Below are 14908 nucleotides of genomic sequence, written 5' to 3'. Positions count from 1 at the left end.
ATTCATATCTGAATGCAGAGATGCAATTTTGTGCTTGGCGTAGGTACCTAATGGTTTTAAATTGGTCATTTTTCATATCGTGGCAAACAGTTACAAACATTTAGTTTTGATGGAAAAGTCATTTTAGAACTTTTTGTCCAGTGATTGAGCAAGTTAATATCCTTAGAACAGAACGTTAAAAGAAAATTTTAAATTTTTTTGTGAAGTTATAACTCACATTTTTTTTAATCGAACAGATTTCATTAAATCTTGTGTTACATATGACAATTAAATGAATAAATATTTACATATATTTTCTCGCACTGGCAATTTAAATGATTTTTGTTACAAAACTGCTTCAGTAAAATCAGTAAAAAAATTGTGTGGCCAGGGTGTTCATTTTGTGATTTCCTTGTATGCATTATAAGTAATAAAGAGCCATTTACTTATACCGGAACTCTCAATAGTTATACTTAACATAATGCGTAGATTGTGAGCAACTTATTTAAATTCGAATTCGATGCTCCTTTGTTTTTAGAAAGTGTGCATTTCAGCAAGGTTATGCCGTATTTGGTTAAACTCGCTTTTAATTGTTTAATGCTTATAGCCGGATAGGTACTAAAGAGCTACTTAGTCACACGTGATAAGTCGAAATAATTGACTATTGAAATTAAAATTAAAATATCACTATTCTAAATTCATAACACTTTGACTTTTGATCGACTTGCCCGCTTTAATCACACAATCCTCGCTATATTCTTGAGCCATAAACTAAAGTTTTAAGTATATGTTATGGACCATAATGCCCGGACACTATAATAATGACCGATTTATCACTTGTTCCACAACATATATATTAATAAAGCTACGGCCATGTGGTAAAAAGATCTGTACCTATCAATGTCGTGTCAATTAGACTTATTTCCAGGAACAGATATAAAAAGGCACTATTTTTGCTTTTGTGCCCTGGTATGGAGAGTAAACAGTCAGTGGAATTACTGGCACATAATTTGCATGAGATTCTATCATAAGCTGTCACCTCAATGGTCATCCCATGGGTACTGGGCTCATGTGACATTAGATGACCCACTAGCTCATTTGTCACACAATTGTTTAATAAAAAACATACTATTCCTACCTATTAATACCTACAGGACAATCAATATTCATTTAAATTTAAAGTATACTCAGCGGAACAAAATTTGTCCCACCTCTACCTACATACGAAATTACTTATTTCTGCATACATTTGAGGGTTAAATTTTTTGCCGCTCAGTATATTTTGTTATCATTTAATTTTGCTAGAAGCACATAAAAATCTTGAAATTTAAGAATGTCTTTTTATCGTATAGAATTAAAAATGTTATAGTTTTTTGCGAGTTTATTTATTTCAGTTTAACCGTTTGGAACCGAACGAATAGATTTGAGAAACCTAATCTAAACGAGCATACCCGAATCGAATGTCCATATGGCATTGCATCGCTAACAGCTGCTCAATTATGAAGTTTACAGCTATTAGACAGATCAGATACCTACACTTTCACTCACTTCACAGAACTTTTGTAACAAACCAGTTGAATATCTATAGTTATTTTATAAATATGAAAGTATCTCTACGAGTATATCTTTGCATCTCTGTATCCAAACAGATGATTACTAGACACAAAGGATTGTTGTTAAGTTTCTATTCAATAAGTCTCTTAGAGCTCAGTTCATGAGATGGCATGAATGGAATGGCCGAAATTAAAGTAAAATATTTATTACCAACAGATCCGTATTACGTTGACAAATCTTATTTATCTACTCAAAATTTCTCCTTGATTCATGTTTTATCGGTATCGGTACCCACGGGATATGTTTAAAGGGATATAGACCCTTAATGAACTCCCGATATTTCGATGCAGTTGCTGCATCGTAATCATGGTAGACCGGTGAAAATATCAGCAGGACTACAACGAAATTAGAAAACCGAAGTTCGTGTCGTTCGGTCTGTACGATACGAACTTCGATTTTCAGAGTAGGCCCTCAGGAGCTCATTAAATGTAATATAAAAGCTAGACTACCTACTATATTACTCACTGTCAGTTTTCCTCACTTCTCAGTAAGTGACGTCTCACAATCAGACCCGAGTAAGAGGCCAATAAGTTTTTCAGTAAAGTAGATATATTTAAATAACACCTAAGTACGCTTTGTAATAGCACAATCATCTTAAATAATAGCAGCAAGGCTCAAGTCTTATCTTCTTTTTACGCTGACTAAATGAGATTTCCTTTAATTTCTAAGACATCATGAACCAGTGTTAGGAAGTAAATATGTAGTGACACATCTGCATGTGACATGCGTTATTTAATCTCTCGTAACGCGTAAGATAACTTTTCCGCAATTTCGTCTTTTTATAAGTTTTTATTAGCTATGTAACATGAATTTAATTACCTTCCTTAAGTTAATTTCATGATTAAGGTTTTCGTCACTTGCTGAGGTAACCATTAAATCAACTAACGAAATACTAGTCATGTACGCGGAAGTTTTAAGCATTATTTAGGAAGACTTCAATTGAAATTTGAATTAATTTAAAACAAAATGCATATCTTGCGCGTTTAATGAAAATAACTATAAATATAAGTAGCCAAGCTACCAATAATAATACAACAATAATAGTAATAATAGTACAGCAGAGCTCAAAAGTAGCTGAACCAGTTATCAGTTTTAGTACTAGGGGTTAAGCTAATTTTGAACTTGACTGTACCAACCATAACCATTAAACAGAGCCGGTGATTACCGCCGTGTTATCGAGTGCGGTGTACTGACAAACAGATTGCTCGCTTGATTGATGTCGGTATAATAACAGCCTATGTAACACATTCTTTGTAACGCCAATATGGCGGAGAATGCAGAAAAACAGTTGAGTGCATTCTTTGAAAATTTCGAGGCGGTAAATACGTAAGTCGATATTGAAGTTATTAAATTACTTATATTAGTTAACAAGATAGACACAAAATGTCCTGATAAAAAGGTTTAAGGAAGATTTGTTTTATTTATTCTAGACCGGGGGAAACATTTAATGTGGCGATTTAACTGCAACACTTTTCTTTCGAGACAATAAAGATGCTACATAATAGATACATTTATGACCTAAATGAATGATTGTACCGTTTATTAGATACGAGTAAATAAAAAAACAAATATTATGTTCCTTAGTTACAAATAACTGCGAAGTAGTTCCATATTTTTCTAACAGCCGTTGGAAAACAAGCAAGTAGGTCACCTGATGGTGAGTGAGTACCCATGATGGTGACCACAACACCAAAGGATTGCAGATAGGTACGTCACAAGTCTAAGAGGACCAAGATTGAATACCTCCTGCCTACCTGTGCCAATAATTTTATCGGCTTTCTTACTTTTCTTGCTGGAACACAGCAAAGCAAGCTCTGCTGCTCAGCAGTAGGATTAATGAGTAGTCCAATCCACTCTGGGTCCCCGTGGAGAAACTACCATTCCAACCCTCCCTTCTGAAAGGAGCCGTACGCCTAGAAGTGGGAAGTTTAAAAGTTGCATGATGATTATGTTACTTAGAACGAGTAAACCAATAGTTGTGTTATATTTACTTCAAAAACCAAACTTTACGTGAGTGTGTGACTGTACAATTAGTTGCTTTATAAAAACCGTTAAAAGACATTTGGGTTGCAAGCTATACGCTTATAAATCACGTACGTTAGTTTGATAAAATACCATTACTATACTCATTACTCATATTATTATAGACAATAGACCCGTGAACGTTGAGAGCGTTCAGGAGATCCTGCAAAAATAAAACTGATTTTTTAAACTGTACAATAAAATTGAGTCTGAGCTCGAGCTTTTGCAATTTGCACCTCTGTCATTTTCAGAGTTTATGTGCGAGCTTTTCGGTAAAGGAAACCACGAGGAAAGGTGCTTATATTATATCTGCGAAATAATTGAATGGTGTGGGTAAAGTTCCCAATCCGCTTTGGCTCACGAAGGAACTACAGCCGTAAATCCTGAGATTTAGAGTAGGTACTCAAGGCGTCTAAAGTATAAGCCGAGGATATGTATAGCGCTTGAGATGATGGTAATGATGGATATGAAATCATCTTGATTTTTTTAAGAATAAATTTGTCATTCGTAACCTAATTAGAAAATACCTTGATACATCATTAAAATTAGAAAGAAAGTAGTCTCATTTGGCGACGGTCGGCGGCTCGCGAATAATTTAGCATTTTTACAGCAAGATAATGTTGATTTAGCTAATAAGGATAAGTAAGTAATTATACCAATGAACTTCCGTTTTCTTATGCTACAGATTGTTAATTTATGCTTCTTCAATCTGTAGCCAAAGATTTTTTCAAATTCAAATTATTTGACTTCTGTATGGTTTCACAGAACACTTTTTAATCTTATTTACCGCCGATTTATTCCAACGGTGATATGAACCACTTAAAATCTTCTTGGTTCTCCTCTACCTTGCTTCCACATAGATAAGACTCTGAAGTTGTACCAAGCTTCCACCCCAAGTTATATTTACGATCAATTATACGAAACATCAAGTCGTCATCTATTTTCAAAGGCTCGAAGGACCATTGGTAATTAAGATCGTTTGAATCCTGCGATCCCAAAATTTTATTTTCCCCTGATCCATCAGAGTTATCATCAATTCTGAGGAATGAGCCATGTTCGACGTTTTTGATTTTGAAAAACACTGTATTATTGTCCCAAATTGGATAAAGTTCCCAGCGAACTGCTTCACTGGACTTGTCAGTACCATCGCCAAAGGCAAATCTATTACCATCTTTATTAAGTTGTCCATCCAATTTGATAGTTTTAAAGTACTTTTTACTCATAAATTTTACTGGACCACTTTTTAAAATCTGTTTGAAGGGTACCGGAAAATTATTGTTTACGATATCAGTAGCGGCATTCGAAAGTTTAAAAGCAAATGCCATTATGTGTTTCTCTCTTTTTTCCAATAATTGTCTAACGACATCAGTTATGGCGGTGTTATTACCACTTTCATCTAATTTTAAGGCTACATTAACTGCGCTGTCATATGCACCTGAAACAATCCTTTTGCTTAATTCTTCACTCATTTCAGTTATATTCGTGTATACTCTGTGACTGTTATCACCAAATAATGTTAAGCCCTGCAACTTCTCTGGAAGCTCGTAACCATGACAAGGAAGCAACCCTATCACTTTCAATTCATCGTTGAGATTTTTTATATCTTGTTGGGTTTCTTCGAAACCGAATACTATAACTTGACCGTCGTCATAATTTACCATTCTTGCTATATCTTTGGCACAGCTTTTGTTTATAGGGGCACCCATTAAGGTGACTAATTTAACAGAGTTGTCTTTAATATAGCTGCTTGTGCTGCAATTGGTGTAGCTAATGACAGGGATTCTGTTGGGTATCTTTCTGTCAGTGTCAGGTCCGTTACTCACGAGTTGGTACTGATGATTGACGTTGTAGCAGTTGGCGAAGCCACTGACTCCTGCCACGGTTGATATTTTCCCTTCTCCCCAGTAGTCTACATGTTCTATAAAATTGGTCGAAGAGAGCGGCAATCTGACTAAGTTGTATTCACCGACGTAGGGTATCTCGGAGTATGGATAGATGTGGTTTATGTTGGTGTTGTAGTTCGGTGGTCTTGCTATTTTCCAAACTGCCATACGATTTCGCTGCATTTTCACAATGTATATATAAAGTCAGATAAATTACCACTAATTTCACAAAAAACCTGGTATGAATAACTATGATACGAGTACCTAAACATTAGGTAGGTAGTCAATGCAATGTGTCACTAAAATGGCGACGGTCTAAAGCAGAATAAATAAGTAACAAAGAAAAACTACAACATTTATACTATTTTAAATGAGTTATATGATATCAGTGAAACCACAGTGTCTTTATTGTATATATATTTACTTATTTGGGAACGACAATATCAGCAACCACAAAATTATCTTATCAAACCACTATAATATCTATGGACCTTTTTCTGTGCAATATGTAAACAAACCTTTTAGAATAATAAAATGTTCCATAATATTGTAGGTTACATTTGCTGTTGGTTAAGTATTTTAAATTATTTAACCAAAGCAACGGTGAAGATGTAAGTATTTTAAGTGTATTAAGAACTAAAGATAACCGCTCGTCCTCTTTAGCAGCCGTAATTAACAATTATATGTGTGTTTTTAAAATGTGAAAGTTATATTGGTTTTTTGGCCGAGTAAAGGTAATTGAGATATAAAGAAGCACTGATAAAAATACGTTGAAAAAAAGCCGTTGCATACTAACGTATCTTGGATCCAAAGACTTTAGGGCAATGATTTAAAATTGTGAGAAAAAAAACAAAAACACACTAAGTAAACAAAAATGGCAGAGCATCTGAATGTAACGTCACATTTGACTTTCACTCGGAATTATAATATCGGTGAAATATTGATTATAACATAGATACTTTTACTCATCCACTCAGAATTCGAAAACGTATAAATGCTAATCTGTGACGCCGTCGAGCCGGTTTTAATACGGAATTGGGCATAATAGTTAGCTATTCGTTTCACGTGTTAGTTTCGTAATTTAAGTAATCACGGAGAAATGGGGGATTACGGAGAAAACTTAAAAAATGATGAAGGGATCTACATTCATAAGTAGAGTCTCAATTAGTTAGTAGTGACGAGTACCTATTTATGAACTAAAACTATGTAAGTATTAATAAAGTAATAGAGGCCTTACGTATTCGGAATCACAATCGTTTTCACCACTTCTTTCTGTCACACGGTGTAGGATGAGGGTATAGAAAGAGATGGTGAATACGTTCGTGAGCGGTCAGATTAGATAATACGACTCTAGAATTAAAACTGGAGCATTGTATGGTACTATATGCTTCTAATGGTTAAGGCAGAAAAATATTGTTTTTAAATTATACCATACCAACCAATCAATGTACTAATTGATTGTACATTGTACCTGTCATTTTCACTACGACAAATGCGGTAGTACATAATAATATGTAAGTTATAACCTTTTTATTTTTTCTTTTGAAATAAAAGCCGACAAACGAGCATGCGGTAGCTAAGTGTATAGTGTAAGGTAACTACAATGTTCATAATATTAATCTGACATAATATTGCATATTTAACACACATCAATCATTCGAGATCATTCGTTACGTAAGGCATTGTAAATCTGACCAGATGTCTATAGATCAAGTGTAATTGCTGTTATATGTATTTAAATGTGATTATTCTGAAATGATGTTTCATAAGGTTGTATAAGAAATGTTCGTAGGAACAATGATTATGAATTTCTATGCAATATGGTTTGTGCAGAAATTCGCACGCCGTCATCTTCTTAATTTACTGGAGACCTCGATTCGTAAAAAAAAAAAAAATTGGCATAATTTTTTAGTTATATTCTCAAATATTCTCAATAGCTGAATTTTGAGAGAATTTTAATATGATGTCGGATAAAATAAATTTCGATATTTTTCAAGAAATAAAGACTAGAACACTAGACTAGAACTTAAAAAAAACTTCTTAATTCCACTTACTGTAAAACATACTTCAACAAAAAAATTCGAATTCAAATAAATTATAATACAATAATCCTTATGATTCATATGCCATAATTTTATGACAACAAATTGCCGAGTAGATTCAACCTAATGTGCGTACAGTAATGGTATTAAAACCCGTTCAGCGTAGTCTGACCAACATTACAGACCGAGATTTACTGCAGCCTGGACCATTTTATGGTAACGGCAACTGGGGTAACTGTCGATGCACTGTCGCTTTATTGGATCTTTTATATTGGTGTGTAGGTGGTCTTCTTACCTGTTAAGGATTAATAAATTTAAAAAATCAAAAAACCCGACTGCCTTAAAAAATACTAAAAAGAAGAAAACAAGTCTAGTGGCTAGTAACTAACTTAACGTTCAACAGTCGAAACCCATTAGGTAAGAATTTGTGAACGTCACGATTTAAATTCCCGACTGTTGAACTTTAAGTTAGCTACTTAACAAAGTTCTAGCCACTAGACTTGTTTTCTTCTTTTTAGTATTTTTTAAGGCAGTCGGGTTATTTTTTTTTAACTTATTGTTTTATTTCACACTTTTTTAATACTTCTGTGAAAATTGTAGATTAAAACTGTTATAATATTATTACCTTTCATTTGATACTCTACTCGATAGATTTAAATAAAATCATTTTTTGAAAACTTTCAATTTGGCGCCAAAAATCCTCCATTTTGATTTTTCAAGAACTTCATGTACCCAGTGTCACTCGCGTCATCAAGACAAATCCAATGACGTATCATTTATCAAAATCGGTTCAGCCGTTGAGTAGTTACAAGAGGATATAAGAATAGACATACATACATACATACGAGTCAAACACATAACCCTCTTTCTTCGCAGTCAGGTAAAAAGTTAGAAAACCCCAGACTTTGTCACTTCAAAATTCAACGTCGCGTTGCTCCGAAGACGAAGGGCTACGGATTAGCCCGAAACATGTCGAGCTAATCTCGATTTAAGACGTGAGTTATCCGGGTCATTATATTTAATATGAGTGAGTCTCACGGTAGTTTCATGTTCAAAATAATACGAATGTTTGTTCTCGGGTCTTGGATGTTTAATATGTATTTAAGTATGTATTTATCTATATAAGTATGTTTATCCGTTGCCTAGTGTCCATAGTACAAGGTTTTCTTAGTTTGGGACTAGGTCAATTGGTGTCAAGTGTCCCATGATATTTATTTATTTATATGTTTGAACACAAACGAATTTTCTCACTTTCCTCAAAAACGGTTTGAGCGATTTTAATATGGTTTTCTGTAACAGGACGGTTATTCATCTTCGATGGTTTTATAATGTTAACTGATCAGAGGGTGTTGCAGTTACCATTTTTTTTTTCCATAAAAATTTGCCCCGACTACATCATGATATTTTTTACGCCTTAAGTGATTTCCCTTTTACATTCGTTGTGCTTTTTTTATTCATTTACTTAACTTAGTTTTTTTATTTGATGCAGAAAGAAGCCACAAAATATCTTTTACATAAGAATTCTCTTGGCGTGAATATATTTTTATCATACTCAGGTTTACTTACATGTCTTTTAATTATCAACGCCTCGCTAGTTTAGGTAAGTGAACGTTTATGGTTTAAAAAGAAAAGTGAAAACATTAAAACAATAAAAACGTAGCATTGTCCTTGTCCATGTCAACTAACTAGCATTAACCAGTTTTTGTGGCTGTTAAAATTTACATTTGACTGCAAGTTAACTGGACTTGTCAAAGTCACCTAGGTAGTAAGAGAATGAGGTATCATTTGGTCGTGCAGTGAAAGCCTGTTTTAGTAGCCCTGGTTTACTTGCAGTACCTAATTCTGTCTGCGACTATTTCTTCAGCTCGAAAGCGTCCGATGGATTGGCACAAATGATACTGGAGAGGTATATATCGAGCAATCGAGCAGAATATGTTAACGATTTAGACTGTTATTTTTGTAATTATTGTTTTATTTGAATAATTTTTATCATTTATTACTAGATGAGATATTTTTTTTTACTTTTCTTTGATGAGGTGAGATTAAACTCCTGAAATATCAAATATCATAGCTTTATTCAATGCACTTGCAAATGAATAAATCGCTCTTCCAACAGAACATCGACACAATTGCTTTGTGACGATTACATAAAAAAGTGACTTTAAGATCTAAAACTTGTTTTCTTGTAAATATCTCATTATTCTACTGGATGAGCGAAATGTTATATTGGTCTTGTAAAATACTACACATTAAGCTATATTATCGCCATCATACTATTAACAGATAGGTATAGTTTAGGAAGATATTTGCGATGGTAAAAGATCAACATTGAAAATATATAATATTTTATTTTATTTTATGTATTGTATTTTTTTTGATGTGGCTTAAGTTACACATGTAAACTTAAGGTTATACAAATTTTACGTTTTCGAAATTACAAAACTAGCTTGCATTGGTTAGTTTTGGCAAAGGTCAGTGCGAAGTATCTATTTTCATATTTATTGTTCCAATTTAAGACGTGATGTGTGAATGACCTGTCTGTACTGTAGTCTAGAAATCAATAATAAGTTTCAGAAAATTAATGATGTGTCCGACTCAATGAGACAACGTAAGCAGTAAATTATACTCAAAGTGCTGTAGAGCATATCATTACAATAATAAACTATACTCAATCATAATGAAATGCACGCTTGCTGTCAAATAGTAAACAGGAATGTATTAACAACTCTGTCGCCAATTACTCATTTGTCTGATTGTTATAAAAATAAATAAACATGCTTTTATTATCTCTATTACGAGCTTTGGCTGACTAGTGGAGCTGTATACATGCACCTATTAATGCTAAAATTGTGCTACGATTAATGCTAAAATTGTGCTACGATTGGGATATCTTCAAAAGTTTTTTTTCATCACCAAGTCCAGGCCAGATAAGAATAAAAATAAAAACATCCTTATTTCACAACTATCAGACCTGACAGGCAAGTAGGTATAAGTAAATCCAATAAGTTTATTGTGATTATAAGTTATTAAGCCACACTCTCAGTATCTTGTTTTTTTTTACGATTAAGAAAACCCTATATCTACATTTCCGTCCTCGAGCGCAATTTCCACTTACATTATAGGTAAACTACAATTCAATAGAATCTGACAATCCTGTAGACACTTCCAGCCTACTAATATAAACACCGGGCTGCCTAAGGCTTTGTGATGTGTCTATTATTCTTTTTTGATTCCTTTTAGATGATAATTGCAACAACAGGGACATATATAATCAAGTGTGCCCACGATAGGGTGTCTTAATATGTAGAAAATTGACAGATTCTATTGAATTGTACTTTCGGTAAGCAAGCAAGGTACGAATTTAAAGGTACTTTAACATCGCAAAATCTCCCACAGCTTCTACTCCCACTTGATACCGCAAAAATGAAGCTACTAATCCGTCAAGTCAAGGGAAGTAGGGTAAACGCTAACTGTACGTGCAAACCCGGCTACAAGGGTAGAGTTAGCGGCGCGCGCGCCGGCCGTTAGATGCGTGCGATTGAATTCTGGCGCCTATCAAATGGCGATGATCTCACAACGGGACGTGTGATCATTTCGGATGTGAGAACCGATTTTTAGAACACATCACTCGTAAACACTATTCGTAAATGGTAAATTTTGTATTTAATTTGAAATACGAGTGGAATAGTTAGTAGAATAATATTGTACTGTGTAAGTGTAGAGCAGAATTTTAACTAAAGTTGAGTTGTAAATTTGTAGCAATACACATTTTTTACCACATGTATAAGAAATTTGAACTTGTATTTTTTAGGGTTCCGGAGCCAAAATGGCAAAAACGGAGCCCTTATAGTTTCGACAAGTCCGTCTGTATGTCTGTCTGTCCGTCCGTATGTCACAGGCATTTTACTCGAAAACTACAAGATGTATATCAATGAAATTTGGAGTACAGATGTCTTGTCAAAGCCGCTATTTAATTTTGTAGTTAAGTTACAAAAATAAATATTTATAGGGGGGGCACTACATACACGTAACAGAAATTGAAAAAAAAAAATTTTTTTTAACTCGCATCAACGTTTGGCACATAGTTCGACAGCTCTTTTGAAAAGATAGTAAGGTTTCTCAAAAATCTTTTTTGATTAAGTGAAGATTTCCGGAAATAATCGCTCCCAAAGTAGCCAAAATTGTGCCTTCCCTTCTATTTTGCAAACCGTTTGTCCAGAAAAATATGCAAAAAATATGGAAAGGTAACGCTTAATAAATACTTTCAACGAAAATTGGTTTCAACATGATTGGATATACCGTTTTTGAGTTATTACCGAAAAACTGCGCTTCTCAATTTTACCCTATCTTGGGCGTGTCCGACGCGCTCTTGGCCGGTTTTTATTGAATATCGTGATGTATGACGACTCTAGTAGAGTAGCATTTTGTGTAATTTTTCATTGGGAATAAAAAAAAAAACTTGTAATGTAACTTTTGGTCTCTAATTAATAGAAAAAAATTGCATCAGTCTGTCTTGTTATTCTTGATACACTGAAATTATAATTCCGGTCCTTACCTTATTTACCTAGGTGTAAACAAAAAAGAAATGTCAGTCATTGGATGTGGTGTCACCGATCACAACCAATGGCTATGTTTATTAGGTGGTAACTGGAGTAACAATTTTGAAATGATCCCGTCATCACTTTTTTCGCAAAATAATGTCAGTTTAATACATATTGCTATTTTAAAAATACCTACCAATTTCATTTGATGACGTTTTCTTATAGCGCCGGTTCGCCAATAGATGTGGGATATGGAGGTGGTTACAGATGTGCAAGTTGCAGAAAGTTTCCAAAAAGTTGGAAAAGTTCTCGGAAATTTCTGGAAATTTTCACAAAATTCAATCTCTATACAAAATTGTGAGAAGTTTCCGATATTTTTCCGTATGAGAAATTCCGCAGTTTTGGAAAGAGTCCTTTGGCACATCAGTAGTGGTGGTAAATGTGTGACGGTGCTCGTCTCCTGTAAATTCACCTGAAATAAACTAAGAACACGTAAACGAAAGCAATGAATTAACGTCTTTGGCCTTTCCGTCCGGAGAGGCGGCAACTCGACCCAAAAAAAGTATTTGCGTAATGTTATTTACATGAGTTTGAGTACTTACCCAATGTTATAGTAACAAGAGAAATGGCTAAATTTTAAGTAAAAAATTATCGTAATTAAGTTTGATTGCAGTAGTGCGATCAGCCAGTGGCCGTGTACCCGTCGTTCAACGAACTCGATTTTAAGCAAACACAACTACAAGTCAACTAGTCACGAACAAGCCTTAGTAAAACAAAGGAGCCAGCTGGACCGTTAGTCAATTTGCACTGTGACGTGTAGAACGAGGAACTTCTGCATTTTTACTCGAATTTGTGAAGAAAAGTTTCACGTGAGATGACTGCGATAATTGTTTACTTACGAGGACGGTAAGTAAAAACGGTATTGAAATAGGACAGCTAAGCCCTAAGTAATGGATTGGTATCTATTCATCGTCGCAAAAACTTACAGCTCCACAAAAGATGAATGATCGAAACGGGACAGTCAGTTTACTATTCGGGGTGCTGTCATTATGGTAGTGAACTATTGGCTTGTTAAAGTGTTGCGCAGAAAAGAGATTTGTTTTCGTATTTACTAACGAATATACAAAAAGCTGTATATTATAAATTTATTCAATGTCAAATACAATTTCGCACATAGGTAAATTCCGAATAACTCAGAGGTGTGAGCCTCCTTTAGAGAGGCCATAGGTTGAACCGTTAGGCTACTATGACTAACTATCGATATCTACCGCAAACCGTAACTCAACTCGTAGTCACAACTAATTTAAGCATACAATGCTCACTTACATGCAAAGTGCAATGGAACCGTCAAAATATTCGTTACAGCGACACTTGGCCATTAAAACATAAAAATCTCGTACAGCTGACTCACTGTAACATTTACACCTCAGAAATGTGACAGTTTTCTACCGCTTTCGCTACCATCAAGTGAATCTAGCAAGAAAATTAGAAAAGTGAATTCTTTGCTTCATAAAACCATCAATGTGTGCGCAGAAAAATAGGCCAATTGGAGGCTTTAAATCAAATATACTACTTTTATTCAAGTATAATTATTAAAAGGGTCCATATCGACTCCATAATATTATCGCAATTCATACTCGTAATGTAATGTTTGTCATACACATACATCTAGTATTGTTTTTAAATAACTCTTTTTTCTCGGAATCCATTACTTGTTCAGAATTGTTATAAAACAAACCTAACCTTACCTATAGAGTTCTACTAAATAGATAGCATTTAATATATTTCTGTAACAAAAAATGTTTTCGACGGGAAAAAAAAATTATGCAAGACAAAAAATTATGACTTGCGAAAATTATGAGAGTAGAATGCGCATCGGGCAATCAGCGGGCCACATCGTTCGACGAACAGAACGTTGTGGAGAAAGGTCCTCGAGAGGCGACCACGGACCGAAGGGGAAGCATTTTCGTAGGCGTCCTACCTACTCGGTGGACCGACGACACCGCCAGAGTTGCAGGCAACCGGTGGAGGCAAGTCGCGAGTTGTCGTTCATTGCGACGTTCTAAGAGGGAGACTTGTTTTAACTGTGGACGTCTTCCGGCTAATGATGATTATTATTCAAATCTAACACAGCCTAACCTTATTTGGAGAGCGTTTCATTCAATACAGAAACCAGGTCAAGATTTAAAACCCAGAAACTGGTAGATAACTTTTGAGTGCAAAACAACCTATTATTCTAATTAAAATAAATTGTATATGAAGTAATAGGCAAGTAAGGCAAAGCGTTGTCCGGTTGCTCGAGTTTGGCAATTCGTTAATGAATAGTTATTGTGTACCTACTTTTAATTATGAGTAGCTGGCAACATGCTTTGCGTGCCTTTTGGTTTTCATTCGTCTCTACATTGCTCTATTATTTAAGGTAAGGTAAGGTTGTTCAAATTAACATTATTTGCTAGATCACAAAAACTATTTTAATGTGATTCTGAGTCGACCATTTCAGAAGAAGCGATGCTGATTTACAGGTTCATTAGACAGGCCTTTGCATCAGTACGAGTACAAGCACAAACATATAAGCTAAAGCAGTATGGAAGCTAGGCATATTTTTTGAGATAAATACCTACGCTCCAATGGAGCGTTAGGGTTGGCCACTTACTTTTTGTAAAATTGAAAAAAAAATATGTTTAGTTCGCACTGTATCTCAGCTTGTTAGGCCTTTTATTACAAGATTTTATTTAACTTGCAATTGTATGTATTGTATGTATATTTGTATATTCGTTCAAATCTGGCAAGTTCAATTTGACTCACTTCCAATATATCACCTACCTAA

At 34.5% G+C, this 14908-nt stretch overlaps 2 protein-coding genes across 2 annotated transcripts in view; one reads left to right on the top strand and one right to left on the bottom strand.

Moving 5' to 3' along the window:
- LOC141431131 (uncharacterized) overlaps window positions 1–14908 on the top strand; it is a 77844-nt gene that overhangs the window by 20936 nt on the left and 42000 nt on the right. The gene's annotated exons all lie outside the window — the stretch shown is intronic.
- Window positions 2561–5825, bottom strand: LOC141431130 (microvitellogenin-like). The gene has a single exon (XM_074092142.1). The coding sequence runs from the start codon at window positions 5679–5681 to the stop codon at window positions 4410–4412; it is 1272 nt and encodes a 423-aa protein (XP_073948243.1). The 5' UTR covers window positions 5682–5825; the 3' UTR covers window positions 2561–4409.

The sequence above is a fragment of the Choristoneura fumiferana genome, chromosome 9, assembly GCF_025370935.1.
Source record: "Choristoneura fumiferana chromosome 9, NRCan_CFum_1, whole genome shotgun sequence".
In the NCBI taxonomy this organism is placed as follows: Eukaryota; Metazoa; Arthropoda; class Insecta; order Lepidoptera; family Tortricidae; genus Choristoneura; species Choristoneura fumiferana.
The sequence above is the reverse complement of the archived record's forward strand: the minus strand, read 5'-3'. Positions and strand labels throughout refer to the sequence as shown.

Coding starts and splice junctions, on each gene's coding strand:
- LOC141431130 (XM_074092142.1), bottom strand. CDS start 5,681: ATGCAGCGAAATCGTATGGCAGTTTGGAAAATAGCAAGACCACCGAAC.